Source organism: Chiloscyllium punctatum, chromosome 15 (assembly GCF_047496795.1).
Source record: "Chiloscyllium punctatum isolate Juve2018m chromosome 15, sChiPun1.3, whole genome shotgun sequence".
NCBI lineage: Eukaryota > Metazoa > Chordata > Chondrichthyes > Orectolobiformes > Hemiscylliidae > Chiloscyllium > Chiloscyllium punctatum.
This window is the reverse complement of record NC_092753.1, coordinates 33,797,301-33,823,799: the sequence shown is the minus strand read 5'-3', so window position 1 is coordinate 33,823,799 and position 26,499 is coordinate 33,797,301. Positions and strand designations below refer to the sequence as shown.

The window sequence follows — 26,499 nt, the reverse complement described above, 5'->3', positions numbered from 1 at the left end:
AAAATAATTGCTCTTTTGAATGATGATGGCTGCTGTCTTGCTGAAAGGTTCACCTTTATGTTCAGGGTGAAAATCTTTATGTTCATGTATAAATGGGGTACAACGTCAATTTCCTGTTCAGGTGTTAAACCAGCAGTATGAAATGGCCACCCATTACAGAAACTATCCAACTTTCTTTTCACTTCAATTAAATGGAAATAAAAATACAGTGGGTAATCACAATACCCATTTTTCTTGTTTGGAAAGTTGCAAATCTATCCAAATCATCACCAAGACCCTGACAAAAATTACTGTAATAGCTGTCACTAATTTAAGGGGAACTAAATTTGCAAATTTTGATTTAAGAGGTCCACACTGGACAATTTTGAAAGCAATGAAACTAGAATGCACTCAGATGATCTTTACAAGACACCACAGCAAATAGAAGGAACTTTGTTGCATCTGGCCTTGCTATGTTTTCCATCAGAATATGTTAATGTTGAGTGTTTAAATGGTTATGCACTCTGTTTCCCTATTAGGGTCCCTCACCTTGAATGCGGAATTGAGGGGAAAAAAATCTAATTTTAGCCATTTTCCATTCCTTAAGATGTAGACTGATTATTTTTGTTTATATAAATTCTCAATTCAAGAATAGGTATGATTACTTTTTAATAGATTCCTTCCAGGAAATATACATTAAATAGAACTCTATATTCTGCTAAGTAGTGCTTTATTTCGTCACACTTTTTATTTTTCTGTTGTCACTGGCCTCGCATTTGCAATGCCTTAATTCCTGTTTTTGCCAGATTTTATACTTTTGTGCAAGCTGATTGGATTGACCTTCTTTTTGTAATTTCAGACTATGAGTGAAATTGTATCACTTTCTTCCAAGCCATTGGTGCTGCATTTTGTTTGCCAGATTTGTGGCATGCTGTCAGACCTTGGCCGCATGTTTCAAGCAATAACACCAGAAACGGGCACAGCTTTTCCTCCTAACCTTACAAATGAATGGAACAACTTCTTTGTGGAAGGAGCATATGGACAGTTGTTACCACTGTTCCTAAAAATTGCAGGTAAGGACATATTCTCATGCTTTTGAACTCCAAATACTCGAGCCAACAAATATACCTTAGATTCAGTAATTAAAATATCACGTGTGTGGAATACAGGATTACTGAATTCTTTTTTTTAAACATTCTATTGATTATGTGACATATAATCCCTGCTGAATTAAAATGACATGTAAACCTTTGATTTTTTTTTGCCATCCTTCACCTTTTGTGTTGCTAAATAGAAGTATTTTATTTGTCTGAGTGAACACTTGGTTTCTTCATGTGATCCCACTTTCACCTTTTTACATATGACATGCCCTCTGATCATTTAGGGGAAAAGCAGCAGTTAAACAGTGCACCTACCTCACGCGTACTAATGTTATGTAGCTTTTAAGGCTGTGGTCAGGATATCAAATCAGAGGTTCTTCAGTGAAGTCTCTTACACTGGCTAACAGGTTAAAAGGAATCCTGAAGACTGTCCTTTTGACACATCGTTGGTAAACCTTAACCAAGTATGACAACAAAATTATACCCTACCCATCGTTTTTACACAGTAAACTGAACATAAGTGAAAGGATATCTACTGTTATGTGCCATATATTCCCTCATTTTCTTCTTCATATACCTCCCATTACATTGGAGTGCAAACTTGATGTCTGCAACTCGGATTGAAGAAGTCAATTGTCTGGTTGAGTTCTCTTGGAAGACCTGGGTGATTGTTTCCTGGTGCCTTTTGATCGAGAGGGCGCAGGACTACTGAGATGCCTACATACATGCTCACCCTCCGCCTCATCTGCTGTACGCTTTGGAAGCACAGGCAGGTGGGATTTGGAAGGACTGGGCACTCTCACATGCCCCAAGAAGACACTTCTGAGGCCTTTGTTGTTTTTCCTTATTGATGTTGCCTGCTGGCACCGCTGAGTCTCCTTAGAGGAGAGGGCATCTAGAATTACATTGCAGTCTGTTGTCCCCCTGACCTTGCAAATATTGTCACGCTTGAGCCAGGGACCAGATGCTGAGTGTACTCAACATGGATATCCAGGGCGTTGCCAACCTGTCCACGGAGATGTACTAGATCCAGCATAGTACTGAAAACATTGATGAAATCCTCCATCCTTCAATCCAGCTTAATAAGTGCCTCTGACAGACACGTCTGCTGTTTCAGTGCCTGACTGTGCATTTTGATAAAGCAATTAATAACCAAGACCATGGGTTTTTTTCTATGGGGCTGAGCAGATGCCTCATCTCCAGTGGTCCTTGAGTGTGAGGAACCTGGGGCACTTGTAATTGATTAATTTAGTAAGGGAGTTTGGAATCTTTCCCTATATAATGTCTTCAATAAGTGTTGTCTTTGTAAATCATACTTCCTTTGTTTCTAAAACTGTACCCAAAGTGTTTTCTGTGTTTTGCACCCTAAAATTTCAGTTCAAAGGCATTTTTATACACTATAACCTAGACAGTATTATGACCTGTACCTGAGTGAAATTTCCCAATTCATTATGATTCTGGGTGAGGAGGGAGGAACTGGTTATCCTTTATTCAACCTCTTCCCTCTATTGATCGCAACATGATTAACTTGAAGCAAAGATCCCTTCATTCATGGATACCATTCTCAATCCTGATGTATTTATCTTTTAAAAGGAGCCAGTTTAGCTAGGCTTTTTTAAATAAAAGTGAGTGAATTAGTGAAATGCAAGGAAGAATAAAATGCAACGCAAACCTACAAGCGTGCATGCGCGCATTGAGTAAAACTGAGAAGTGAGTTAAGATATAACCAGGGAAGAATAAATAACTAGGTGATAATCGAGACTATGAATGAACCCCGTGGTTTCAGAAAAACCTAGTGTAATCTAGTAAAAGTCACTGCATCCCAAGTTTTTCACAAGTCTGGCAGTATATTTAAATACAGTCTTTTACAAAGGAGACCTGAATAGCCCCAATCCACCATCACCCTCTTCTGCCTGGCTGAGCTCATTCTCACTTGATCAATGTTTTTTAAACTCAATCCGCTTTCACAAGTAAAAGATATGGCCGGGAATCTGAGATGGCAGCGTTCTGAGAAGATCACACTGCAGACCTTCGCATCGCAGCAGGAGCAGGACGGTTCTTTAACCCACCCAACCCAGGTCATCAGGATTTCTTGGGGCGTTGGAAAGGTTGTGGAGCCCCAGTCCTGATGGACTTCTCAGTGAATTCTATAAGGAATTTATAAGTATACTGTCAGGCCAGATGCTGAATATGTTTAATGATTCATACAGTCATCTTTGTCTCCCACCATCTCGGAGAGAGGCCAATATTTCACTTATCCTTAAAAAAGGGAAGGATCCGGAAGACTGTGCTTCATACAGGCCCATCTCGCTCTAAATGTGGACTTTATGATCCTCTCTAAGGCTCTTGCGTTAAGGCTGGAGACTGTGTTAACCTCTATTATTAAAGAGGATCAGACAGGCTTCTTAAAGGGTCGCAGATCCTCCAATAACGTTAGGAGGCTGCTTAACGTAATTCAAGCATGTCAACAGCAGTCAATACTAGGGATTAATTTCTTTAGATGCAGAGAAGGCATTTGACCAAGCTGAGTGGCCGTACCTTTTCTATACCCTAGACCGGTTTGGTCTGGGCAGAGCTTTCATAAGATGGATAAAGGTTCTCTACAGTGTACTTCTCGCTGCGGTCATTACCAACTGGGTACGATCAAGCAATTTTAATATTTCTAGGGCAGCTGGCAGGGCTGTCTCCTTTCACCATTACTTTTTACATTGGTGATTGAACTGTTGGCAGAGGCTATTCATGGGGATCTCAATATATCAGCTCCTGAAGTGGGGTCAAAATTACATAAGATCTCGCTGTATGCAGATGATGTTCTAATTTTCTTGACAAATCCAGCAGTCTCAGTGCCTTGCCTGATACAATGCATTCACGTGTTTGGCGCTTTTTCAGGGTATAAGATTAATTTTGCTAAATCAGAGGTTATGCCTATGGGTGGTCTTACGAAAGAGTTGGCCCTTGAGAGTGACTATAGATTCCCATTTAGGTGGTCACAGGGGGGGTTTGTGTATTTGGGCATATTCATTACTCCAGTTCTGGATTAGCTGTTCAAAGCCAATTTTACTCAATTATTTGAAAAAATTAAACAAGATCTCCAAAGATGGGAGGCACTTCCAGTCTCATGGTTGGGTCACATAGCGCTTATTAAGATGAATATTGTCCCTCGTTTGCTATACCCTCTCCGAATGTTCCCCCTGATTTTCAATAAACAAACACTCAGGAGACTGGACAGTTGGTTCAGCTCCTTTATCTGGCACCGTAAACGGCCCCTCATTAAATTAGCCAAACTGCAGTTGCCTCACAGATTGGGGGGAATAGACCTTCCGGACATTAAAAATTACCAATTAAGCTCGATTTTGACCTACGTGAGTGATTGGGTTTGTGGGGACCCTCTTTCAATATGGCTAGATATCGAAGCCTCCTAGGCAAGGTGCCCCCTTACCAGTTTGCTGTTTTTGGACAAGGTGAGGACAGTTAGGAAATATTGCTATAACCCAATAGTCATCAATACTGTTAAAGCATGGAGGGCAATTCGGCAGAGGGTAGGTAATATTGGCAAAACATCTTTGTTTGCACCTTTAGTGGGTATGCCAAGTTTTCAACCAAGTATGATAGATTCAGGATTTAAACATTGGGCAGCTAGGGGTATATCTTGCATGGGTGATTTATTTGAGGGAAATGTAATGATGTCCTTTGATCAGTTAGTACGGAAGTACGAGTTACCTAATAGAGACCTCTTTTGTTTTTTTCAAGTTAGGGATTTTATTCGAAAGAAGACCACACTTTTGACTGATCCCTACAAATCTGACATAGAAAGAGGGGCATACTCTATGTCAGTACTCTATATCACCAATTGGGGGTGCCATCTCAGATGAGTCTGATCGACTCTGCAAGATGTGGGAAAGAGAGCTGGGTGTTGAAGTTTCTTCAGAGGCATGGGAGGATATTTGGGAGAATGCAAGGAAGATATAAATTTGGAATAGGACCCATGCTTTACAGTTGAAGATTCTTCACAGGGTCCACTTAGCCCCAGACCGTTTGTCAAAATTTAAACCAGGGGTATCTTCAGCATGTCCCAAGTGCAAGGTCTGTATGGGCACTCTTACCCATTGTCTTTGGTCTTGTGACAAGCTTCAAACTTATTGGAGCGCTATGGTGGGTGCAATGGAGAGGAGTTTAGGTGTAGGGGTGGAAAAGGACCCTATTTCACTCCTTTTGGGCCTACCCATTGTATTTCCTGCAGACTCACATAAGGCAAAACTTTTCAATGTTCTTACATTCTGTGCAAGGAAGAATATCTTGCTAGGTTGGATATCAGAAAACCCCCCCAGGCCTGTCGGGTTGGCGGAAGATTGTTATGGAGCATATTCCCCTGGATTTTCTCTCGTATGGTACACCACAAAACTGAGAATCCTTACAAGACATGGCAATCCTTTTTGAAATACCTGGACACAGATTTATCTGCCGCACTAACAAGGGCTTTTATATAGCCGTAACAATTGTGTTTTATGAATCCAATATCCAGGGAGGAGGAACTGTGAATGTACGAGTGTTTTGTTTGGCTGGGCTGAGTTATTACTACTTATTTGTTTGTTGTTAGGTATTTATTTAGTTAGTTAAATAGCTAGTTTAGGTTTTTATTAATTTTATACTTCTATGTATGTTTATACATTCGTATAGGAGGGTGGGCTGGGGAATTTTGTTTTTATTATTTGGTTTAGTTTTGGATTATTTTTGTACTGTTTTGAATTGCATTGTTTTGTATTTGTAATATTTAAAGATCTATTTTTCTTAATAAAAATATATTTTAAAAAAAAGATGTGGCCTTTGGTATCCACAAGTCCTATTTATGTCTCTCTCTTTGTGGGGTATGTGGACCATTCCTTGTTCTTGTCCTACTTGAGTCTCCTTCCACAACTTTTTCTCCGGTACATCGTCGGTTACATCAGTGTTGCTTCCTGCTTTTGTATGAAATTGGAAAAGTTAATCAACTTTGCTTCCAATTTCCATCTTTCTCGCAGCTGAGGTGTTGCAGTGAAGTCCAAGGAAGCTGGAAGACAAATACTTCATTTTCCTCTTAGGCAGCTGCCAGCCTTCAGGGCTCTACATTGAGTTCACAACTCTGGCCGTGAATTCTCCCCTCTCTCCACCCCCCCCCCCCCCCCCCCCAATCTATTTCAGAGTGTCTTGTTTGCCTGGGTTTGCACTCAGTTGAGCTGATCTATTTTCTGCCATTAACATCTGCTCTATATCACTTTACATTTTGCTGTGGGGCACCTGTACCATGCATTCCACTCAATTTCTCCCCTCCCATCCCACAATTTTTCTACAACATATTACCCATTAGTTGCGTAAGCACTTCACACTTTTCAAACTCTCTCCTTTCCCACACAGCTCTCTGAATTGAAAACCTAGTTTCTACCAACATCTGTATGTTTTTGTTAATTCTTTACATTCTGATTTTAAAAGTACAGAAATATATAATTTGTATGTTTTTTGAGAAACCGAAATGGCAGTTTTCAAACACAGAACAAGAACATGGAAAAAGTTATTTGTGTTTTAAAAGCCAGTCAGGTAAATCAGAAAGAGTCATGCTGATGCACGTTTACTATAAGTGACTCTGGTTAATGATTCATGCTTTGAGAGAGAGAGAGAGGCAGAGACAGTTTCTTTGTTGTTTTCATCGTTCAAGCAGTGTTTGGAAATACATTATTCAACGTTATAAATATCTCTTGTTTGTTCTTCTACATAATGTTTAATTGAATAATTTATTGCTTCAAATCCCAGGTCTCAAGTTGGTAAACGTGTTTTGATTGTTGAACACCTGAAGAGAGAGAATAATTTACATGATGGCATAAGGTGTATCCGGTAGCCATTATATTCAGACAAGAGTTTTGTTCTGATTTCTGGGTTAGGCTATCATTAAGCTTTAACACTGGTCAAAATTTGAGATCATACCAGGTTGACGTGCAGATACAGGGGTGACTAGTAATTCTGAATTCTGAGAAAACATGCCATATGTGTTGTTTCTTCTTGCTGTAGATTGCTATGTTTAAAGTATTGCCGAGAAGAAAATCAATTTACAAGGTTCACTTCCTTTTGTTTAATATTTATTTTTGCTTTCTGTGCAGCTGAGTGCAAAGGAACCGTTCTTCTCCCTTCATCAATGTGTCTGTTAACAGCCTTGGGTGAAGCTTCTGCACTTATTCCATTGAAGCAGTTGATGAATCACAGTTTGCCACATAAGTTCATTGCTGGTCAGAAGACTAACTTACCTGATAAGCTCCAGTCGATCCTGAACACTTTGGCTCCATTGCTGTTCTGTAAGGCTCGGCCTGTGCAAATTACAATCTACCTTATATTGCACAAGTAAGAAAAAGAATAGATTTACGTATGGTTAAAATATAGGAATTACAAGTTAGATTTTCAGCTTAATAACACCATTATATCTTGGGGCAGATCACATTACCTGCAAAGAAGCTGTCTAGGTTTCATTCCATTGAAATCAGGTAGGTTTTATGTCAGACCCTGCGATCTGCCCTGCCAGATTCCTATCCAAGTGACAAAGATCTACCTCTATAGAGATTGACAGACTTGTTATAGGAGGCCATTGTGTCTGCATCAGCTATCCAATGAACTCAATGATTTGGTACCATTCTTCTGCCTTATCCCCATGTCATTACATATTGTTTCTATTCACATAATCATCGAATACCATCATAAATATTTAATTGAACCTGTCTCCACCACATTTTCAGCAATATCCTCCTATATCCAAACCTATATCCTCCCTGATCTTGTACTCTGTTCGTTTGTTAATAAAGCAAAGTTATTGTATGCTTTATAATTTGCTCCCCCCATGTGTTCTGCCACCTTTATGAACTATGCACATATACACCCAAGTCCTTCTGATCCTGCATCCTTTTAAATATTGAACCCCCTGTTTTCTATGTCTGTCCATTTTCTTCCTACAAAAATACATCATCTCACACTACTTCATTGATCTTTATTTGCCACCTTCCTCCAGTCTTAAAAATATCTATTGACCACTACACTTGCCTATTACTCAGCCAATTTGTATCCATATTGCTACTGCCAAAATCATTCCATGAGCTGTAACATTTCTCACAAGTATTTTGTGTGACACTGTATCGAATGTCTTGAAAGTCTGTACACCACATGGACAGCATTGCACTCGTCAACCTAGTCTGTTACCTTTTTAACAAAGTCTAAAACTTTAAACATGAAGGATGTTGTGTAACTTGAGAGGGTTCAGAAAAGATTTACAAGAACGTTGTCAGGTTTGGAGGGAGAGGCTGTTGTACCTGAGCTGTCTTCTCTTTGAAGATACCCCATTATTCAGCTATAGTATTTCATGTCTACCTTTTGTTCCAGTCAAAGTGGCCCAGTGCTATTCTTGCTCCATTAAAGTCAGCTCTTCCCTATTTAATGATTCTTATTTTGGATTGCTTGTCATCCTTTACTGCTGTAATCCTAAACCGTTTGATGCAATGATCGCTATCTTCTAAGTGATGCCCCTCTGTCACGTGATTTGTTTGGTCCACCTTACCTCCAAGAACCAGGTCCAAGAATGCACTATTTCTTGTTGGGCTGGACACACTTTACTGTAGGAAGTTTTCCCGACACAATCTAGGAATGTTTGCCCCTCACTGACCTTTACGTTATTACTATTTCAGTCTACTTTCGGGTAGTTAAAGTCCTCTATTATTACAATTCTGTACTGGCTTGTCCTTTAGTACCCCTGCAGATTTGTTCCTCTATATCCATATACTTGCATTCTTTTTTGTTCCTTAACTCTAGCCAAATTGATCGGTCCTTGAACTCTCTCGGACATCCTCTTTTTTTCCAGCACAGCAATGCTCTTCTCAACCAACATCACCACCTTTTCTCCTCTCCTTTGTTTCCTATCCTTTCTGAACAACTTGTACCATGGAATATTTAACATCCAGTAAACCCACCCGGCACCACACACACACACACACCCTACTATTCTTGAGTAAGGTTATTGCTGCAACATCAGCCTTTCATATGGCAATCTGCCCTTTTCGCTCCCCAATCTTATTTACTGTACTCCGTGCATTCACCATCTACTGTCATTCTGATTTAGATTTCATTACTTTCTCAAGAGTTCACACCTTGACTTTCTATTCTCTATACAAGTGGTATTCATCTCTCCAAGCATCTTGTGTTCCCTGATATTCCTGTCTGGTACTCTCTGTTGGTTCACATACCTCTGCCAAGTTAATTTAATGTCCTCCCAACAGCACTAGCATAATACCCCGCCAGGAATTCTGTATGAGCTCTGTTGGCTTGTACAGGTGCCACCTTCCCCAGAGCAATTGTCAGTGTTTAATCTCAACACTACATTCAAAGAATGTGTTTGGTAATCTGCTGCAACAGGACACCTGCTGACGTGAATGAAACTGCACACGTTCATTCAATGAAAGAGGCTGCACTTGTCAATTCAATGAGTAGAGCTTCTCTCATTCATTCATTCAATGGGTCAAGCTTAACGCTTTCATTCAATGAAACAAACTGTATTCGTTGAATCATTGAATCAAACTACAATTATTGATTCAATGAATCAAACCTTATTCCTTGTTTTAATGGAACAAACATATCTCCCTTATTTTGGCTTTTGGCTTGTACAGGTGCCATCTTCCCCAGAGCAATTGTCAGTGTTTAATCTCAACACTACATTCAAAGAATGTGTTTGGTAATCTGCTGCAACAGTACACCTGCTGACGTAAATATGAATCAGTTCCAGTCAGCAGTTTCAGTTTGCTGACTAGAGTAGTATGTTTTTAAATGTGCAATAGAGTATTCTTTAACAAGCTATCAATACATTCCCAATTAAAGATTGATTTTCTTTTGCACTGTCCCTTGGGCTATTTGAGTCTGTTCCCAGAATATTTCCGGAGTGTATACAAGAGTGGTACATATTGGTTTTCCTGTTGACTTTTCACTTGCCCTGTGCAGCAATTAACTGCTATTCAGTTTCTACCTGAGCAATCTAGCTAAGATTGGAAGTTCTTTTTCTAACAATTGCTACAGCTGTCACTGAGGCGACAGTGGTTGTTGGAAAGTGGTGTTTGTCTTGCCTTTTGCTCTGTTAAAATATCCTCCATAAACAGAAATTTATTCAGGAATTTACTGTGCGAAATGGCTGAGGCAGGTTATGGTTGTCCTAACACTCATTGGGAAACCTCCCAGTGTATGATATCACAATGATAAAGGCAACAATTTATTTTTGAAACCTTTTTTGTTTAAATCTAATTTTATGTTTTAAAGAAGGAAGCAAGAATCTGATTTTAAAATAAACTTTAGATGCATAGAAGTATTTATGATGTTTAGCCTTGTACTGTATATTTATATTAAACAAGACAAACATATGAAAATGAACTTCAAATTCAAATTTTTTTTTCCCTTGTTCTGGAAGGGGGATAATCATTTTTCAAAAATTATGAACGATGTAAAACTGAAGTAAGAATGAAAAATACTGGCAAAAAACAAGTTAGCAGATCAAATAACACATTCTGAGAATAAAATAACAAACCTTCTGACTGATTTGCTTTCGATTGTAATCCTCAGGTTAATGCCAGGACTACCTGCCTTTGACAATGAATATTTGAAATCATATGATGACAATGGGAATGATGAAGAATATGTTTTGTGAGTAGTGGCCTAACTCTTTCTCTGAGCAGTTTTTTTTTAAGTAACTTTGACCTCTTGATTGCTTTTCATTGTTCTTCCAATATTCTTACAATTGGTGAAGAAAATGCTTAGACTTTAAGTGCCGCTAAGAATTGAGTTCCATCTTACTGTAGTCTATCCTAGAGCTACTTCAAGTTCCTGCAAGTCCTAGTCATGGATAGAACTGCTGTTTAAGTTTGTTTCTGTCCTGTAATGGAATCTGTTTTGTGATAGTTCATCATTTCCAACATTTAAATGTGCTATTGTTGTCAACATTAAGGATCACCACAAAATTTAGGAAGAGTATAAACCAAAAGAACCTTCAAGTGAATAAGATATTTTGGTTATTTATTTGTGACTATAGCATGAATATGCATTTGCCTTCCAAGTTTTACTGTTTTGCAGAGCTTTACAAAAACCCCCATGAATGTACTAAGCAGTTTGTTGCTGATTAGTTAACTCAGAGTATTTTTGTTCTATGAACACTACAAATTAATTATAATTCCATTATTCCTTGAAGTGGGGCTTGTTTATTTTCTTGTGGAAGGTTCTAATCTCAAATTACTCTTGAAATTGTCATAATTAAGCAAAGGTCAGATGAGCCAATTAACAGTTTCCCTAAGGTAGTGGTCATGTTAATCTTGCATAGACTTTTAAGATTTCCTTTCTCTCCCTTCAGATCACCACCTGCAGCACTTATGTCAGTAATTGGTATTCGGGAGGAAGATTTGGAGAATATTTTCTATAACATTCCAGTTGGAGAGCACACAGATATTAAACCACTAAGTGAAGCTTATTATTCTGTTCTGGGATATCTGCTTACATGGAAGCTTCTTCTAACATTTTTCAAAGCATCTCCATCTGAGGTAGATATGGGGATTAGAGTGCAAGTATTCTGCAACATGTTACCGTGTTTTGTAAATTTATCTTACTGTTTAAAATTACAAATCATCATGTGGTAATGGAAAATTGGCACTAAATAAACATTTTGTAGTCATAGAGATATACAGCATGGAAACAGACCCTTCAGTCCATCCCAACCCAATCTAGTCCCACCTGCCAGTATCCAGCCCATATCCCTCCAAACCCTTCCTATTTATATACCCATCCAAATGCCTTTTAAATGTTGCAATTGTACTAGGCTCCTCCACTTCCTCTGCGAGCTCATTCCTTACCTGTACCACCCTCTGTGTGAAAACGTTGCCCCTTAGGTCTCTTTTACATCTTTCCCCCCTCACCCTGAACCTATGCCCTCTAGTTCAAGACTCCCCCCACCCCAGGGAAAAGACTTTGTCTATTTATCCTATCCATGCCCCTCATAATTTTGTAAACCTCTATAAGGTCACCCCTCAGCCTCTGACGCTCCAGGGAAAACAGCCCTAGCCTATTCAACTTCTCCCTATAGCTCAAATCCTCCTTCATTGGCAACATCCTTGTAAATCTTTTCTGAACCCTTTCAAGTTTCACATCAACTTTCCGATAGGAAGGAAACCAGAACTGCACGCAATATTCTAAAAGTGGCCTAACCAATGTCTTGTACAGCTGCAACATGACCTCCCAACTCCTGTATTCAATACTCTGACCAATAAAAGAAAGCATACCAAACGCTTTTCACTATCCTATCTATCTGCGACTCCACTTTCAAGGAGCTATGAATCTGCACTCCAAGGTCTGTTTGTTCAGCAACACTCCCTAGGACCTTACCATTAAGTGTATAAGTCCTGCTAAGATTTGCTTTCCCAAAATGCAGCACCTCACATTTATCTAAATTAATCTCCATCTGCCACTTCTCAGGCCAGTGGCCCATCTGGTGAAGATCCTGTTGTAATCTGAGGTAACCTCCTTTGCTGTCCACTACACCTCCAATTTTGGTGTCATCTGCAACTTACTAACTGTACCTCTTATGCTCGCATCCAAATCATTTATATAAATGATGAAAAGTAGTGGACCCAGCACCGATCCTTGTGTCCACTGGTCACAGGCTTCCAGTCTGAAAAACAACCCTCCACCACCACCCTCTGTCTTCTACCTTTTGAGCCAGTTCTGTATCCAAATGGCGGGTTCTCCCTGTATTCCATGAGATCTAACCTTGCTCACCAGTCTCCCATGGGGAACCTTGTCGAATGCCTGACTGAAGTCCATATAGATCATATCTACCGCTTTGACCTCATCAATCCTCTTTGTTACTTCTTCAAAAAACTCAATCAAGTTTGTGAGACATGATTTCCCACACACAAAGCCATGTTGACTATCCCGAATCAGTCCTTGCCTTTCTAAATACATGTACATCCTGTCCCTCAGGATTCCCTCCAACAACTTGCCCACCACCGACGTCAGGCTCACTGGTCTATAGTTCCCTGGCTTGTTCTTACCACCCTTCTTAAACAGTGGCATTCACCTCACCTGTGATTATCGTTGATACAAATATCTTAGCATGAGGCCCAGCAATCACTTCTCTAGCTTCCCACAGAGTTCTCGGGTACACCTGATCAGGTCCTGGGGATTTATCCACCTTTATCTGTTTCAAGACATACAGCACTTCCTCCTCTGTAAATGGACATTTTGCAAGGTGTCACCATCTATTTCCCTACATTGTAGAATGTAGAAAATTGGGAACACAAAACAGGTCAGACCGTATCTGGAAAGGAAGGTGCCACTGTGTCTGGATCAGGCCTGAAATGTATATGACCAAAATGATTCTTCATAGTTGTTGACTACACTGTTTTTACAGATTTTTCTGTCTTTGTTCTCCTTTTGTTCTTTGTGATCTATGTTTATTTTAATATGCTCAAAAGCAGATAGAGACTCCATCTCTCAGATTTGCACAAAAATCTCCTATGGCACTTTTTGAAAATGAAGAGACGAGGTCTTCTCAGTGTGTCAGTCAGCATTTATTCCACAACCATTCTCATTATCCACATTATTGCATTGCTGCTATTCAAGCCTTGCTGTGCAAAGCTTGTTCCCTGTATTTCCTACAGGTAGTTCTCCTTTAATGCCATAGTTGTGTTCCGGCACAACCTTGCTTAATAGAAAATCACTTAATAGAAATTGTGGGGTCTATGGGAAAAGTGGGCTTGGGACAGACCCGCAAAAAATATCACTCACAATGGCTCAAAAGTCTAACGCAAAGTATAGCACAGCCTGAATGAAGGTTGAAATCATATTTGTTAACAAATCAAAATAAAATTAAACACGGTACATTTAAAAAACGTAAGAAAGCTGCTCTCTGTACAGTACCTCTCACAGAGCACATGCGCACAGCACAAAAACAGTGCTGACATTGCACATGCGCAGAACCGTACAAAGGCTGGCGCAGACATCACACATGCACAGAATGGGGTGGACTCGGGTGCATGCGCAGAATGGCATGGAATTTTCAGCACAGCCATCGGCGCAAGTGCAGAACGAAGCACGCGAACCGATTCCTCTTGGAATCGTGCTATTGTGACCAGAGGTAAGCATTCTTGAAAATATTGTTTCCTAATTCTTCAGTGACGCTATAGCCAAGTCGCACTGCCAAAACATGAGTTTATCCCATAACTACCTGTATACTAAAACAAAGATTGCACTTGAAAAATGCAATCTTTTTCTCGACATGAAAGTCAGTATATTGATGCACCTTTTCACTTTGTTTACTGAGCGAGAAAGATGCATTAATGCAATTCATGACATAGTACAAACTGATTTTAATGGGAGTCAAGTATGTTTTCTAAATCTTTCACTTGAAACTTTATTAATTTTGCATGCATTTTGCATATATGATCACAATTTTTAAAAAAAATTAAAGCTGCAATGTATGCACTTTTAATGCTAGAAGTTGAAGTGTGTCTTTCTTTATCTAATCAATGGAAAGAAAATTGTTATTTCGAAGCCATTCTTATAACTTGGGATTTTATGTCTTAAGATTTCCTTTCCTGTTCTCTACTGAACCATATGCAAAACTCTTGTGAGTTTTCCCGCTCAGAACTATTGCAAACTGTAATATGAATTGATCATGTTTTCTAAGTGTTTAGTGTAATATCTAGCACGGGTGGCATGGTGGCACAGTGGTTGGCACTGCTGCCTCACAATTCCCGCCTCAGGCAATTGTCTGTGTGGAGTTTGCACATTCTCTCCGTGTCTGTGTGGGTTTCCTCCAGGTGCTCCGGTTTCCTCCCACAGTCCAAAAATGTGCAGGTTAAGTGAATTGGCCATACTAAATTGCCCGTAGTGTTAGGCTAAGGGGTAAATGTAGGGGAATGGGCCTGGGTGGGTTGCTCTTCGGAGGGTCAGTGTGGACTTGTTGGGCCGAAGGGTCTGTTTCCACACTCTAAGTAATCTAATTTAATCTTTGAATCATGGAGAAGTATCTCTGAAATTATAGAACTGTCCATTGTTGCTGTATAAAGTTAAGTAGCATAATCCAGTTAAAGCAAATAAATGATTTTACTGTTTCCACTTAAAAATTGATAATTTAACAGACCTGAAATAATTGTAATTGCATCACCATTTTTATTTGGCAAGATGATGGGAACAAAGATAACATATATCGAATATTTTTATGAAATGACCTTTTTTTTCTGTTCTCTAGTTGCGGGCCATATATGCAACTTATCTTCGCAAAAGTAAATGCCTACACAAATTACTGCAACATCTCTTCAGATTGATGCCAGAAAATCCAACTATTTCTGGACAGAGTGCTGATTCTACCAGTAAAGGTCAACGGACACTATTCAGTGAAAAACATACCATTCTTCTCAAAGGTATAAATAGAAATGAAGATAAAAGAAATATACACTAAAATCCATTAAAGCAGCACTGACTTTTGCTCAAAGACTCCCTGACATTATGTTATGATTTTTCCAACGGTTGATGGTTAAATAAATTTGAGGACTGAGTAATTTACTTTATCTGGACTGTTGATAACATTGTGGGACTCCCATGAAATGCCCTTCCTTTAGAAGACCATAAAACATAGGAGCAGAAGTGGGCCATTCAGCCCATTGGGTATTATCTGCCATTCATTAAGATCATAGCTGATTAGATAATCTACAACTCCTTTTTTGCCTTTTCTCCATAATCCTTGATTCCCTTACTGATTAAAAAGGCTGTCTCTCAGCCTTGAGAAAACTTAATGTCCGAGCCTCATCAGCCTCCTGTCGTATAGATTTCCACATATTCACTGAGAGAAGAAGTTCCTCAGCATCTCTGTCTTAAATGTGCAACCCTTATTCTGAAGTTATACCTTCTATCACTTGGCACTCCCACTAAGATAAACAATCTTTCTGCAACTACCCTGTCAAGTCCATTTAAGAATCTTGTATGTTTCAATGTTGACCCTCATTCTTTTATATTTTAACAAGTACAGGCCCAGACTACTCACTCTTACCTCACAATTTAGTTTCTCAATACCTGGTGTCAGCATAGTGAGCCTTCTCTGGACTAACTTTTCTACATTTAGATTACTTAGTGTGGAAACCGGCTCTTTGGCCCAACAAGTCCACACCAACCCGCCGAAGCACAACGCACCCAGACCCATTCCCCTACATTTACCTCTTCACCTAACTCTACGGGCAATTTAGCATGGCCAATTCACCTAACGTACACACATTTTTGGACTGTGGGAGGAAACCGGAGCACCCGGAGGAAACCCACGCAGACACTGGGAGAATGTGCAAAAGCTCCACACAGTCGCCTGAGGCGGGAATTGAACCCGGGTCTCTGGCGCTGTGTGAGGCAGCAGTGCTAACCACTGTGCCGCCTACAACTTCAATGCTAGTATGCCTTTCCTTAGATAAAGCACCCAAAACTATTCACAGTATTCCAACTATGGTTTGACTGGTGCCTTGTGTAATTTTAGCAAAACCTTCATTCCCTTTTGAAATAATGCCTAACTTTCCGTTTGCCTTCCTTATTACCCGTTGAACATGAACATTAGCTTTTTGTGATTTGTGGATAAGGACTGCCAAATCCCCCTGATCCAAAGCTTTCTGCCATCTTTCTCCATTTGACTAATAGTTTTTCTATTTTTCCTGCCAAAATGCATAACCTTAAGTTTTCACATTATATTTGCACATATTCCATCTGTCAAGATTTTGCCCAATTACCTAACCTGCCTATATGCCTTTGCAGACTCTGTGGTGTCCTTCGTCAAATGCCTTCTGGGAAAAAAATATTTTACATCCAGTGCTTCCCCTTTATCTATCCTACTTCTTACCTTCTCAAAGAATGCTAGTAAACATGTTAGGCATGATTTCACCTTCACAAAGCCATGCTGACTCTACTTGATTATGTTATGCATTTCTAAATTCTCTGCTATTACATTCTTCGTATTAGACCCTAACATTTTTCCAATTCAACACATTAAGCTATCTTGTCTATAGTTACCTGATTTTTGCTCCTTTTCTTTTTAAATAATCATGATTTTTAATTTTTGAACAATCATATATCATTATGCAATAATTCTCTATCGCCATCTCTGCTTCAGCTTGCAGCTTAATTAAAATTTGGCTGTTCTTTCAGAACCTCCCACTTTTTTAAGATACTGCTTAAAAGTTACCTTCCATCAAAGTTTAGTCACCTATTCTAATGTTTCTTCACTTCGGAAGAAGGGTCACTTGACCTGAAATGTTGACTGTGTTTTCTGTCCACTGATGCTGCCAGGCTTGCTGAGTTTCTCCAGCAATTTCTGTTTTTGCTTCAGATTTCTTTGGCTTGGTGATGGTTATTTACTCTAGTCTGTTTACGCTCCTGTGAAGCCATTTAGGATCTATTTTGACAGTAAAGGCACTATATAGGTACAGACTGTTGTTGTGGTAAATAAATCTGCTACAGACGTTTATGTATTAACCATCTCTATTTTTGTTTTTAAGTAATTTAAATTTTGATTTTTAGTTTTCAAGACAACTTTACTAAGTGTTAGATTAAGACATAAGGTTTTTTTTGCTAGAGCCAGAAACCTTGGACACAGAGATTCCCAAGTTGGCTTGTGCAGTGTATTACAGCGTATTGGAAGACTTGCCAGCCACAGTTCGACTTTGGTGGAATAATCAAGACAAGCGTGTATCCAGCACAGTGGATAAATACACAAGTAGATATGTTAGCAATGTCCTTTCTTCACAGGAAATTTCAGCTGTGCAAACCAGTACACAGTCATTCAAGAGCATGGTGGTTAGTAATCTTTTTAATGTATTCAAAATTCAATTTTGCTGTATGAAAAGCTATACTTGCGATAATTTATGTCAATTACCGAGACACTGCCTATAATGTATTAAGCACGCCAGCTATTATTCAGTGTCAGCTCTTATGTTAGCAACAGGAAAAAAAGATAGGCTAGCAGAATGGACCAGACCAATAACAGATGGAAAGTGATGCATTTTGGCAGAAAGGTTTGGGAGAAGCAATATAGTCTTCATGCAACGGTTCTAAAGAATGTACAGTGACAGAGGGTCCTGGAAACGTTCACGTGCACAGATTGTTGAAGCCTGGACAGCTTGAGAGATTGTGAGCTTCATAAATCAAGATTTTGAGTACAAAAGCAGGAAAGTTATGATGAACCTTTATAAATCTCTGGTTGGGCCCCAACTAGAGTATTGCATATATCCAGTTCTGGTCACCACACTTGAGTTAGATTGTGAGGATCCTCGAGGGGATGTAGTATAGATTTAACAGTACAGTTCCAAGGAGGAGGGATTTCAGCTGAAAAATTAGATTGAAGAAGCTGGGTTGTGACAGGGGAAATCTGATGGAGATGTACAAGACAATGACAGTTTAGACAAGGTGCACAGAGAAAAGATCTTGACATCAGCTGATGATGCAAAAACATCATAATGGTCATAAATGTAAGGATTTAGCCAAGAAAATCAGAACAACCTGAGGAAGAATTTCTTTGTGCAGCAATTGAAAGTGATCTGGAGCTTCCTCTCTCTAGAAATAAAAGAAGGGAAGACAATTATGATTTCTAAAGAAAATTGAATGGAAGGCATTTGAGAGAACTAAACTTGCAAGGCTTTGGGGATGAAGCAGGGATTGGACCTTATTGGATTGCTTTACAGAGAACAAGCGTGGACTTGTTGAGCCAAGTTGCCTCCTCCATGTCATTATGACGTAAACTTGTTTAGAATGCAGTTACCTTTAATCTTTAGGCCCTTCTAACTAATTGTAAGTGTTAACTTTTCAATTAATCACAACTAAGTGCAGCAGCAAATGTGGCAAGAAAGCCAAAGACTGAAGAGCCTCAACACGAAACTTTGCTCTGAACAAAATAGACAAGTTGCTCAAGCTGAGGCAGCACTCTCTAGTATTGCACCCTGATCTCCCAAAACACACCTCCAATACCTTGCCGTTAGTAAAGCCTTTGACAAAGTTGCGAATGGGAGAATAATTAGTAAAGTTAAATCATATTGGATTTAGGGAGAGCTGGCCAGTTAGATACAAATTGGCTTGACAGTATGATTGTGACCAGCAGTGTTCTGCAGTGATTGGTGCTGGGTTCACTTTTGTCATTTATATAAACAATTTGGATGAGAATTCGGGGAGCATGATTAGTAAGTTTGTGGATGACACCAAAATTGGTGGTATAGTCGACAGTGAAGAAGGTTATCTAAGATTACAAAGGGATCTTATTCAATTAGGCTCATGGACTGAGGAGTGAAGATGGAGTTTAATTTGGATAAATGCGAGAGTCGCAATTTGGTAAAACAGATGAGGGCAAGACTTTTAATGGTGCAGTTAATGGTAGGACCCTGAGTCGTGTTGTTGAATGAAGAGACTTGGAGGTACTTTGGTTCTTTGAAAGTTCCGTCATGGGTAGACAGGGTAGTTAGAAGGCATGTAGCATGTAGCATGCTTGCCTTCATTGCTCAGACCATTTGAATATAGGAGTTGTGACATTACATTGAGGTTGTGCAGGACATAGGTGAGGCCACTTTTGGAGTACTATATACAGTTATGGTCGCCCTGCCATAGAAAAGATATTATTAAATTGGAGAGAGTTTAGAAAAGACTTACTTGGATGTTAACAGAACTGGAGGGTTTCACTGGAGCATAGGAGGTTGAGGGGTAACCTTTATAGAAGTTATTAAACATGAGGGGCATTGATGAATAGCCAAGGTCTACCCAACTCCCTAGGGCATGGGAGTTTAAAACTAGAGGGCATTTTTTAAGGTGAGAGGAGAAAAATTTAAAAGTGACCTGAGGGTCATCTTTTTCACAGAGAGGGTGGTTCATATATAGAATGAACTGCCAGAGGAAATGCTACATGCAATCAAATTACAACATTTAAAAGTCTTTTGGATAGGTTCATGAATATGAAAAGTTTAGAGGGATATGGGCCAAACACAGACAAGTAGGACTAGTTTAGTTTGGGACTGGTTAGGTTGGCATGGATGAGTTGGACCAATGGATCTGTTTCCATGCTGTATGACTCTCTAACAGAATGAAGGACTGCTATCAAAGTTCCAATCCAGAGAGAGAAAAAGCACATGGATGAAGGTTAGAGAGGCACATTTGTGCTGGCTTCAGAAAGTGTGTGCTTCCCTGTGGCCCTTTCTAACATAATAAAGCCAAATATTGAGCTGAAACACTATATGCATGCTTGATTTTATTTCCTGAAAGAGCGGCTTCTCAAATGAAATTCATATCACAACATAGGGATCCACTGTTCAAACAAAAAGTGAAATGTCGCAGCTGCAGAAAAGTGACTAGAAAATGTGTTGCTTCTGCAGCTTAAAGATGTCAATTGTGATGAGACCGGTACATAGTTCTGTTAGCTATGGTCTCACTCACTTTAAAGGTAAATATTTACTTTGCCAAATAAAAACAAAGGAAAGAAATTACCAGCTGCAATGTTGATAGCAGTACTAGACCGGGTGTCAACGGTAGTATTCACTGAGCCATGTCTTCTTGATCATCATAATACACTGTCCACAACTTGACACCAAACATAACTGAGGACATCAGAATGATGTAATTGTCAAAATGATGATAAGGGAGAACTGATGAAAGAGTTTATGGTAAGATGGACCAACACTTGTTTCAATTCTGATATTTCGATGTTATGAGGAGCAGCACCCTGATATAGAGTCAGACTGTGCCATGCTAAAGTAAATGAACAACATGTGACACCCACACTGCCAGGGACAAAGGATGCAAACTCAACTTGAAGTTCTAGGCATAAATATCTCAGAATATTTTTAATGTAAATTTAATATATATCACACTTTTTAATATAACTCTTGGCAGGTAGGATGTAAATGTAGTTTGTAAATCTGCATTCACTCTGGTTTGGTTTGGTAGTACTCATGTACAGCATAAATGCCAAATTATGTGTTTCTGTGCTGAATATCAAAATGGATTGAGATTTGGGGTCACTTAAATGTACGATTGCTCTTTGAATAGCACTTTCTATCTCTTTTAAACACCTAAATTCTGCAGAGGACAAAATTCATTTATACCAACAGGCCAATAAGCTGTGGAAATGCTCTGTCATTTTTCCTGGACTATGACACCAATTTTATCATTGCTATTTTTATATGTTCTTAATACCAGTGGAGTGCCACAAGGATCGGTGCTGGGTCCACTACTTTTCATAATTTATATAAATGATTTGGATGTGAGTATAAGAGGTATAGTTAGTAAGTTTGCTGATTTTCTATCAGCAATGGACAGCAAAGAAGGTTACCACTGATTACAACAGGATCTTGACCAGGTTGGCCAATGGGCTGAGAAGTGGCAGATGGAGTTTAAATTCAGATAAATGTGAGGTACTGCATTTTGGGAAAGCAAATCTTAGCAGGACTTATACACTTAATGGTAAAGTCCTCGGGAGTATTGCTGAACAAAAAGACCTTGGAATGCAGGATCATAGCTCCTTGAAAGAGGGGTCGCAGGTAGATAGGATAGTGAAGAAGGTGTTTGGTACGCTTTCCTTTATTGGTCAGAGTATGGAGTACAGGAGTTGGGAGGTCTTGATGCGGCTGTACAGGACATTGGTTAGACCACTGTTGGAATATTGCATGCAATTCTGGTCTCCTTCCTATCGGAAAGATGTTATGAAACTTGAAAGGGTTCAGAAAAGATTTACAAGGATATTGCCAGGTTTGGAGGATTTGACCTATAGGGAGCGGTTGAATAGACTAGAGCTGTTTTCCCTGGAGCGTCAGAGGCTGAGGGGTGACCTTAAAATCATGAGGGGCATGGGTGGGATAAATAGACAAAGTATTTTCCTTAGGGTCAGGGGGTCCAAAACTAGAAAGCATAGGTTTTGGGTGAGAGGGGAAAGATATAAAAGAGACCTGAGAGGCAACTTTTTCTCACAGAGGGTGGTGCGTGTATGGAGTGAGCTGCCAGAGGAAGTGGTGGAGGCTAGTACAATTGCGCCATTGGGTATATGAATAGGAAGGATTTCGAGGGATATGGGCCAGGTGCTGGCAAGTGGGACTAGATTGGGTTGGGATATCTAGTCAACATTGACGAGTTGGACCAAAGGGTCTGTTTCTGTGCTGTACATCTCTATTACTCTACCTCTACTCCATCAAAATCAAATATGTGCATATATTAAATATTTGTTCAACAAGCTCACGCTGACAACCAGTGTGTATGTTATTATCATTTGTGTACACTTATGCTCGTAACATGCTATTTCATTTTTAAGCTATTTGCACAGTTGGAGAACTGCAGTCATTACTACAAAAATCAACGTCAAGACAGCAGATCTTCTTGGCAATGTTACAAAGAACCAGGCATTTATGTTTCACATGAGTACTAACAAACCAACCTAGAGTGAATGCAGTTTTACAAACAACATCGACGCCACATCTGCTAAGAAGTTAATGTTAAAAAGTGTTATATTTTTAGAACAAATAATTATAAATTGTAAATAGCCCACATGATTATGCCTAGAGTTCTATGTCGAGTTTCATGATGCATTCACCACGTTTTCTTTCTACCAGTTATATTCCCAAAGGATTGGAGACATTAGTTCGTAATATCACTCTTCAACCTTCATTGTAACTAGCCTTGGTTGATCCTACTATTGTGCTTAGAAACACATGATAGTCACTGATTTGCATTTCTGATTGATCAAAATTGCCATTCTAGTCAATATTATGAGTAAATCCTTCTGCCATGCAGTTAATCTGTACCATTTCTTTGATCATTTAAAAGCTTGATTAGATTACTAGAGCACATTTTCATAGTTTTTAGTACATTTATAGCCTGTTCTAAGAGCCTGTTTTCAAAAAAAAATTAAATCACTTTTTAAAATTTTTTTTTTATTAGGTGAAAGCTCGTCCTGTGGCCCGAGAGGTACTTGCTACTTATTCTGTGGATGACATATTCATTGAGCTCATTATACAGTTACCAACAAACTATCCCCTTGGATCAATCACTGTAGAAAGTGGGAAGCGAGTTGGTGTGGCTGTCCAGCAGTGGCGCCACTGGATGTTGCAACTAAATACATTTCTTAATCTTCAGGTACTGTAAGATCACACACAAATTCGTTATTTTAACGTTATTTTAACATCTGTTCAAACTAACCTACATTAATAACAAGATTGACTTTTACTGAAAATTGATTTCAAGTGTTCCTTTCCCTTGTTTCTCAATATTTTAGAATTATTTTCTCCTGTGGCTAAAGCATGAGACGTGTTCTTTACTTTCTTTTAATCTGTCTAAACTACACAGGTGTGACGATACTACTCCTTTAACAAGGTTATGTCATAGAGTCATAGAGATGTACAGCATGGAAACAGACCCTTCGGTCCAACCGATCCATGCTGACCAGATATCCCAACCCAATCTCGTCCCACCTGCCAGCACCCGGCCCATATCCCTCCAAACCCTTCCTATTCATATACCCATCCAAATGCCTTTTAAATGTTGCAATTGTACCAGTTCTGGACGCCTCTAGTTCTGGACGCCTCTAGTTCTGGACGCCTCTAGTTCTGGACGCCCCGACCCCAGGGAAAAGATTTTGCCCATGTATCCTATCCATGCCCCTCATAATTTTGTCAACTTCTGTTAGGTCACCCCTCAGCCTCTGACACTCCAGGGAAAACAGCCCCAGCCTGTTCAGCCTCTCCTTGTAGCTCAGATCCTCCAATCCTGGCAGCATTCTTGTAAATCTTTTCTGAACCCTTTCAAGTTTCACAACATCTTTCCAATAGGAAGGAGACCAGAATTGCACACAATATTCCAACCATGGCCTGACCAATGTCCTGTACAGCTGCAACATGACCTCCCAACTCCTGTACTCAATACTCTGACCAATAAAGGAAAGCATACGAAACCCCTTCAGGCAAAGGCCCTTCATCAGGAATCTTTTTTTTAAGCTGACTGGAGTAATCCTAACATTATGGAGGTTCCTAAAATATTAACAGTACCGTGTTTTAGGATTTTTTAACACTTGTATTTGTTTTCTGAGAAGGTATTACTCCCCTTGGATGACAGCAAAACTCCCTTTTTTATCAGCTCCAAAATGGAGCTATACTTCCAAGGCCTACACTTGGAATATACATCAACCCTCCTTTTTGTTTGTTAATAAATTTCCTCAGTCTGCCTAGGTTATACCATTTTTGAAGGTATCAGTTTTTAAAAATGGTGAAATGCAGTATAGGTTCAATCAAATCATGGGAAAACTCTGAACTTTATACATGCTGATTTAAAAGCCTGACACTAGGTAGAGAATTCACAATAAATAGTATGTTAATTTTTCATTCTAAGTATTAACCTTTCCTTACCAGTTTATGCAAACTGTAAAACCATCCAGTGGACAAAGATGGTGTATGTACTTTTTATTTCATCAGTTCTTGGGATTGCTGTCGCCTCCAAGGGATTTTGTTGATCTTGTTATTTGTTAAGATTTGAGGTGGGGACACATGTGGAAAGTAAAAGCACCTTTAAAGGGAACTTGGAGTTGGATTTCACTGTACATCTAGAACCTTTGAGTCATATTAAAAGAAGAATAGTTTTTATGTTAACACAGTGCGCAGGAACATGAGTGTTTGAGGAGTTTACATGTGCATCAGTTAGTCAAATACAGATATTTAGTCACCTATGTTGGCTTACTATTGGTAGGTTATAATAGTGGAGGAAAACCTCGAATTTTTGCCGTCTAATTTAGTATATCTTAGGTACATCTTTTGATTCCTTCACTCCATAAAGTCTGATGGGTGGAAAGGGAGCAATTAACCAAGGATCTTTAGACAGCACATTCCAAACCCATGACCTCTATCATCTAGAAGGATAAGGGCAGCAGACACATGAGACATCATCACCTGCAAGTTCCTCTTCAAGCCACTATTCTGACTTGAATAATTCACAATTGCTTCACTGTCACTGAGTCAAAATTCTGGAACTCTCTCCCTACCAGCACGATAGATGTCCCTACAGCACAAGCCTGCATAAGTTCAAAATGGCAAATCACCACCAGTTCTCAAGGGCACCTGGGGATAGCTAATACTGAGCCAGTTACATCTATATCCAAAGAATGAATTTTAAAAATTCATGAGTACCCATGCCGAAGATTGCTGTGCTAGAAAAACACAGCCGGTCAGGTAGTATCCGAGGAGCAGGAGAGTCGACATTTTGAGCATAAACTCTTTATTACGAATGAAGAGCTTATGTTCAAAACATCAACTCTGCTGCTTCTCAGATGCTGCCTGACCTGCTGTGCTTTTCCAGCACCGCACTTTTCGACTCTGATCTCCAGCATTTGCAATCCTCGCTTTCTACAAGTACCCATGCACCAAGCCAGAAAAAATGTAGATCGATTGCAGTCTGCACTCTATTGAGGAAAGTATTGTTATCATAACCTTATATTCAGTCACAAGGATATGAGTGCCACTGGTTCGACCAGCATTTATTACCTATGCCTAATTATCCTTGACAGGGTGCTGCAGTACATCTTGAAGATAGTATTCACTGTATGTTGATAGTGAATATTGAAGGTGTTAGATAGGGTGCCAATCTATTGGGCTTCTTTGCCCTGGTTGGTGTTGAGCTTGTTCGTGTTGGTGTTGTTAGCATCGCACTCATCCAGGCAAGTCGAGAGTATTCTATCACACTCCTGACATGACTGGATAGGTTTACAGGAGTCGGGAGGTGTTACTTGCTGCAGAATTCTCTGCCTAAGTCCTGCTGTTGTGGCCACAGTTTTTATTTGTTCAGTTCAGTTTCTGCTCCATTAGTAACTTCTGTATTTTGAGACCTTGACACTTGTTGACAGGTTGACATGTTTGACAGTCCCAAGAGTTTTCTGCACCATTTGTGCACAATTTTCTGGAGAGCCCAGAATCTTTCACTCCCCCTTCCCCCTCCACCCCTAAATGGAAAAGATGCCAGGTGCCAGCCTCACCCCTGCCCTTAAGGATCATTGCCAAAGGTTTTATCGGGCCATGCCCATAGGAGTACTTCACTCTCCAAAGGGGTATCTTGGCCATCCAAATGAAATGCACTGACCACAAACATGCTCTTACCTGTTCTAATCTCCATACTCTGGGGACTCAAATCTCATTTCTGGGATGACAACTGGTCTTTTAAACCACAGCTTGTCCAGTCCTAATCCTGTAACCATAAGGGAGGCCAAGTTCAGGGGAAAAACTTCAGGGCAAAGATATTTTTCCTCCTGCAAAAAGTGGTGTCCTAGTCTCAACTGACCTAACAAATTCAAGATTTATAACAGTTTGGACGTTTTGTGCTCTTGAACTAGAGAGCAGAAAATGTGCTA

General features: G+C 39.6%; 1 protein-coding gene across 1 annotated transcript in view; it reads left to right on the top strand.

Annotated features, from left to right (window-relative positions):
- ltn1 (listerin E3 ubiquitin protein ligase 1) overlaps positions 1-26,499 on the top strand; it is a 134,832-nt gene that overhangs the window by 103,677 nt on the left and 4,656 nt on the right. Inside the window, exons 22-28 of the mRNA XM_072584941.1 lie at positions 839-1,052; positions 7,208-7,445; positions 10,689-10,769; positions 11,470-11,656; positions 15,364-15,535; positions 17,722-17,942; positions 23,052-23,246. Of these exons, the coding sequence (XP_072441042.1) occupies positions 839-1,052; positions 7,208-7,445; positions 10,689-10,769; positions 11,470-11,656; positions 15,364-15,535; positions 17,722-17,942; positions 23,052-23,246 (1,308 nt within the window). The remainder of the gene's footprint in view (positions 1-838; positions 1,053-7,207; positions 7,446-10,688; positions 10,770-11,469; positions 11,657-15,363; positions 15,536-17,721; positions 17,943-23,051; positions 23,247-26,499) is intronic.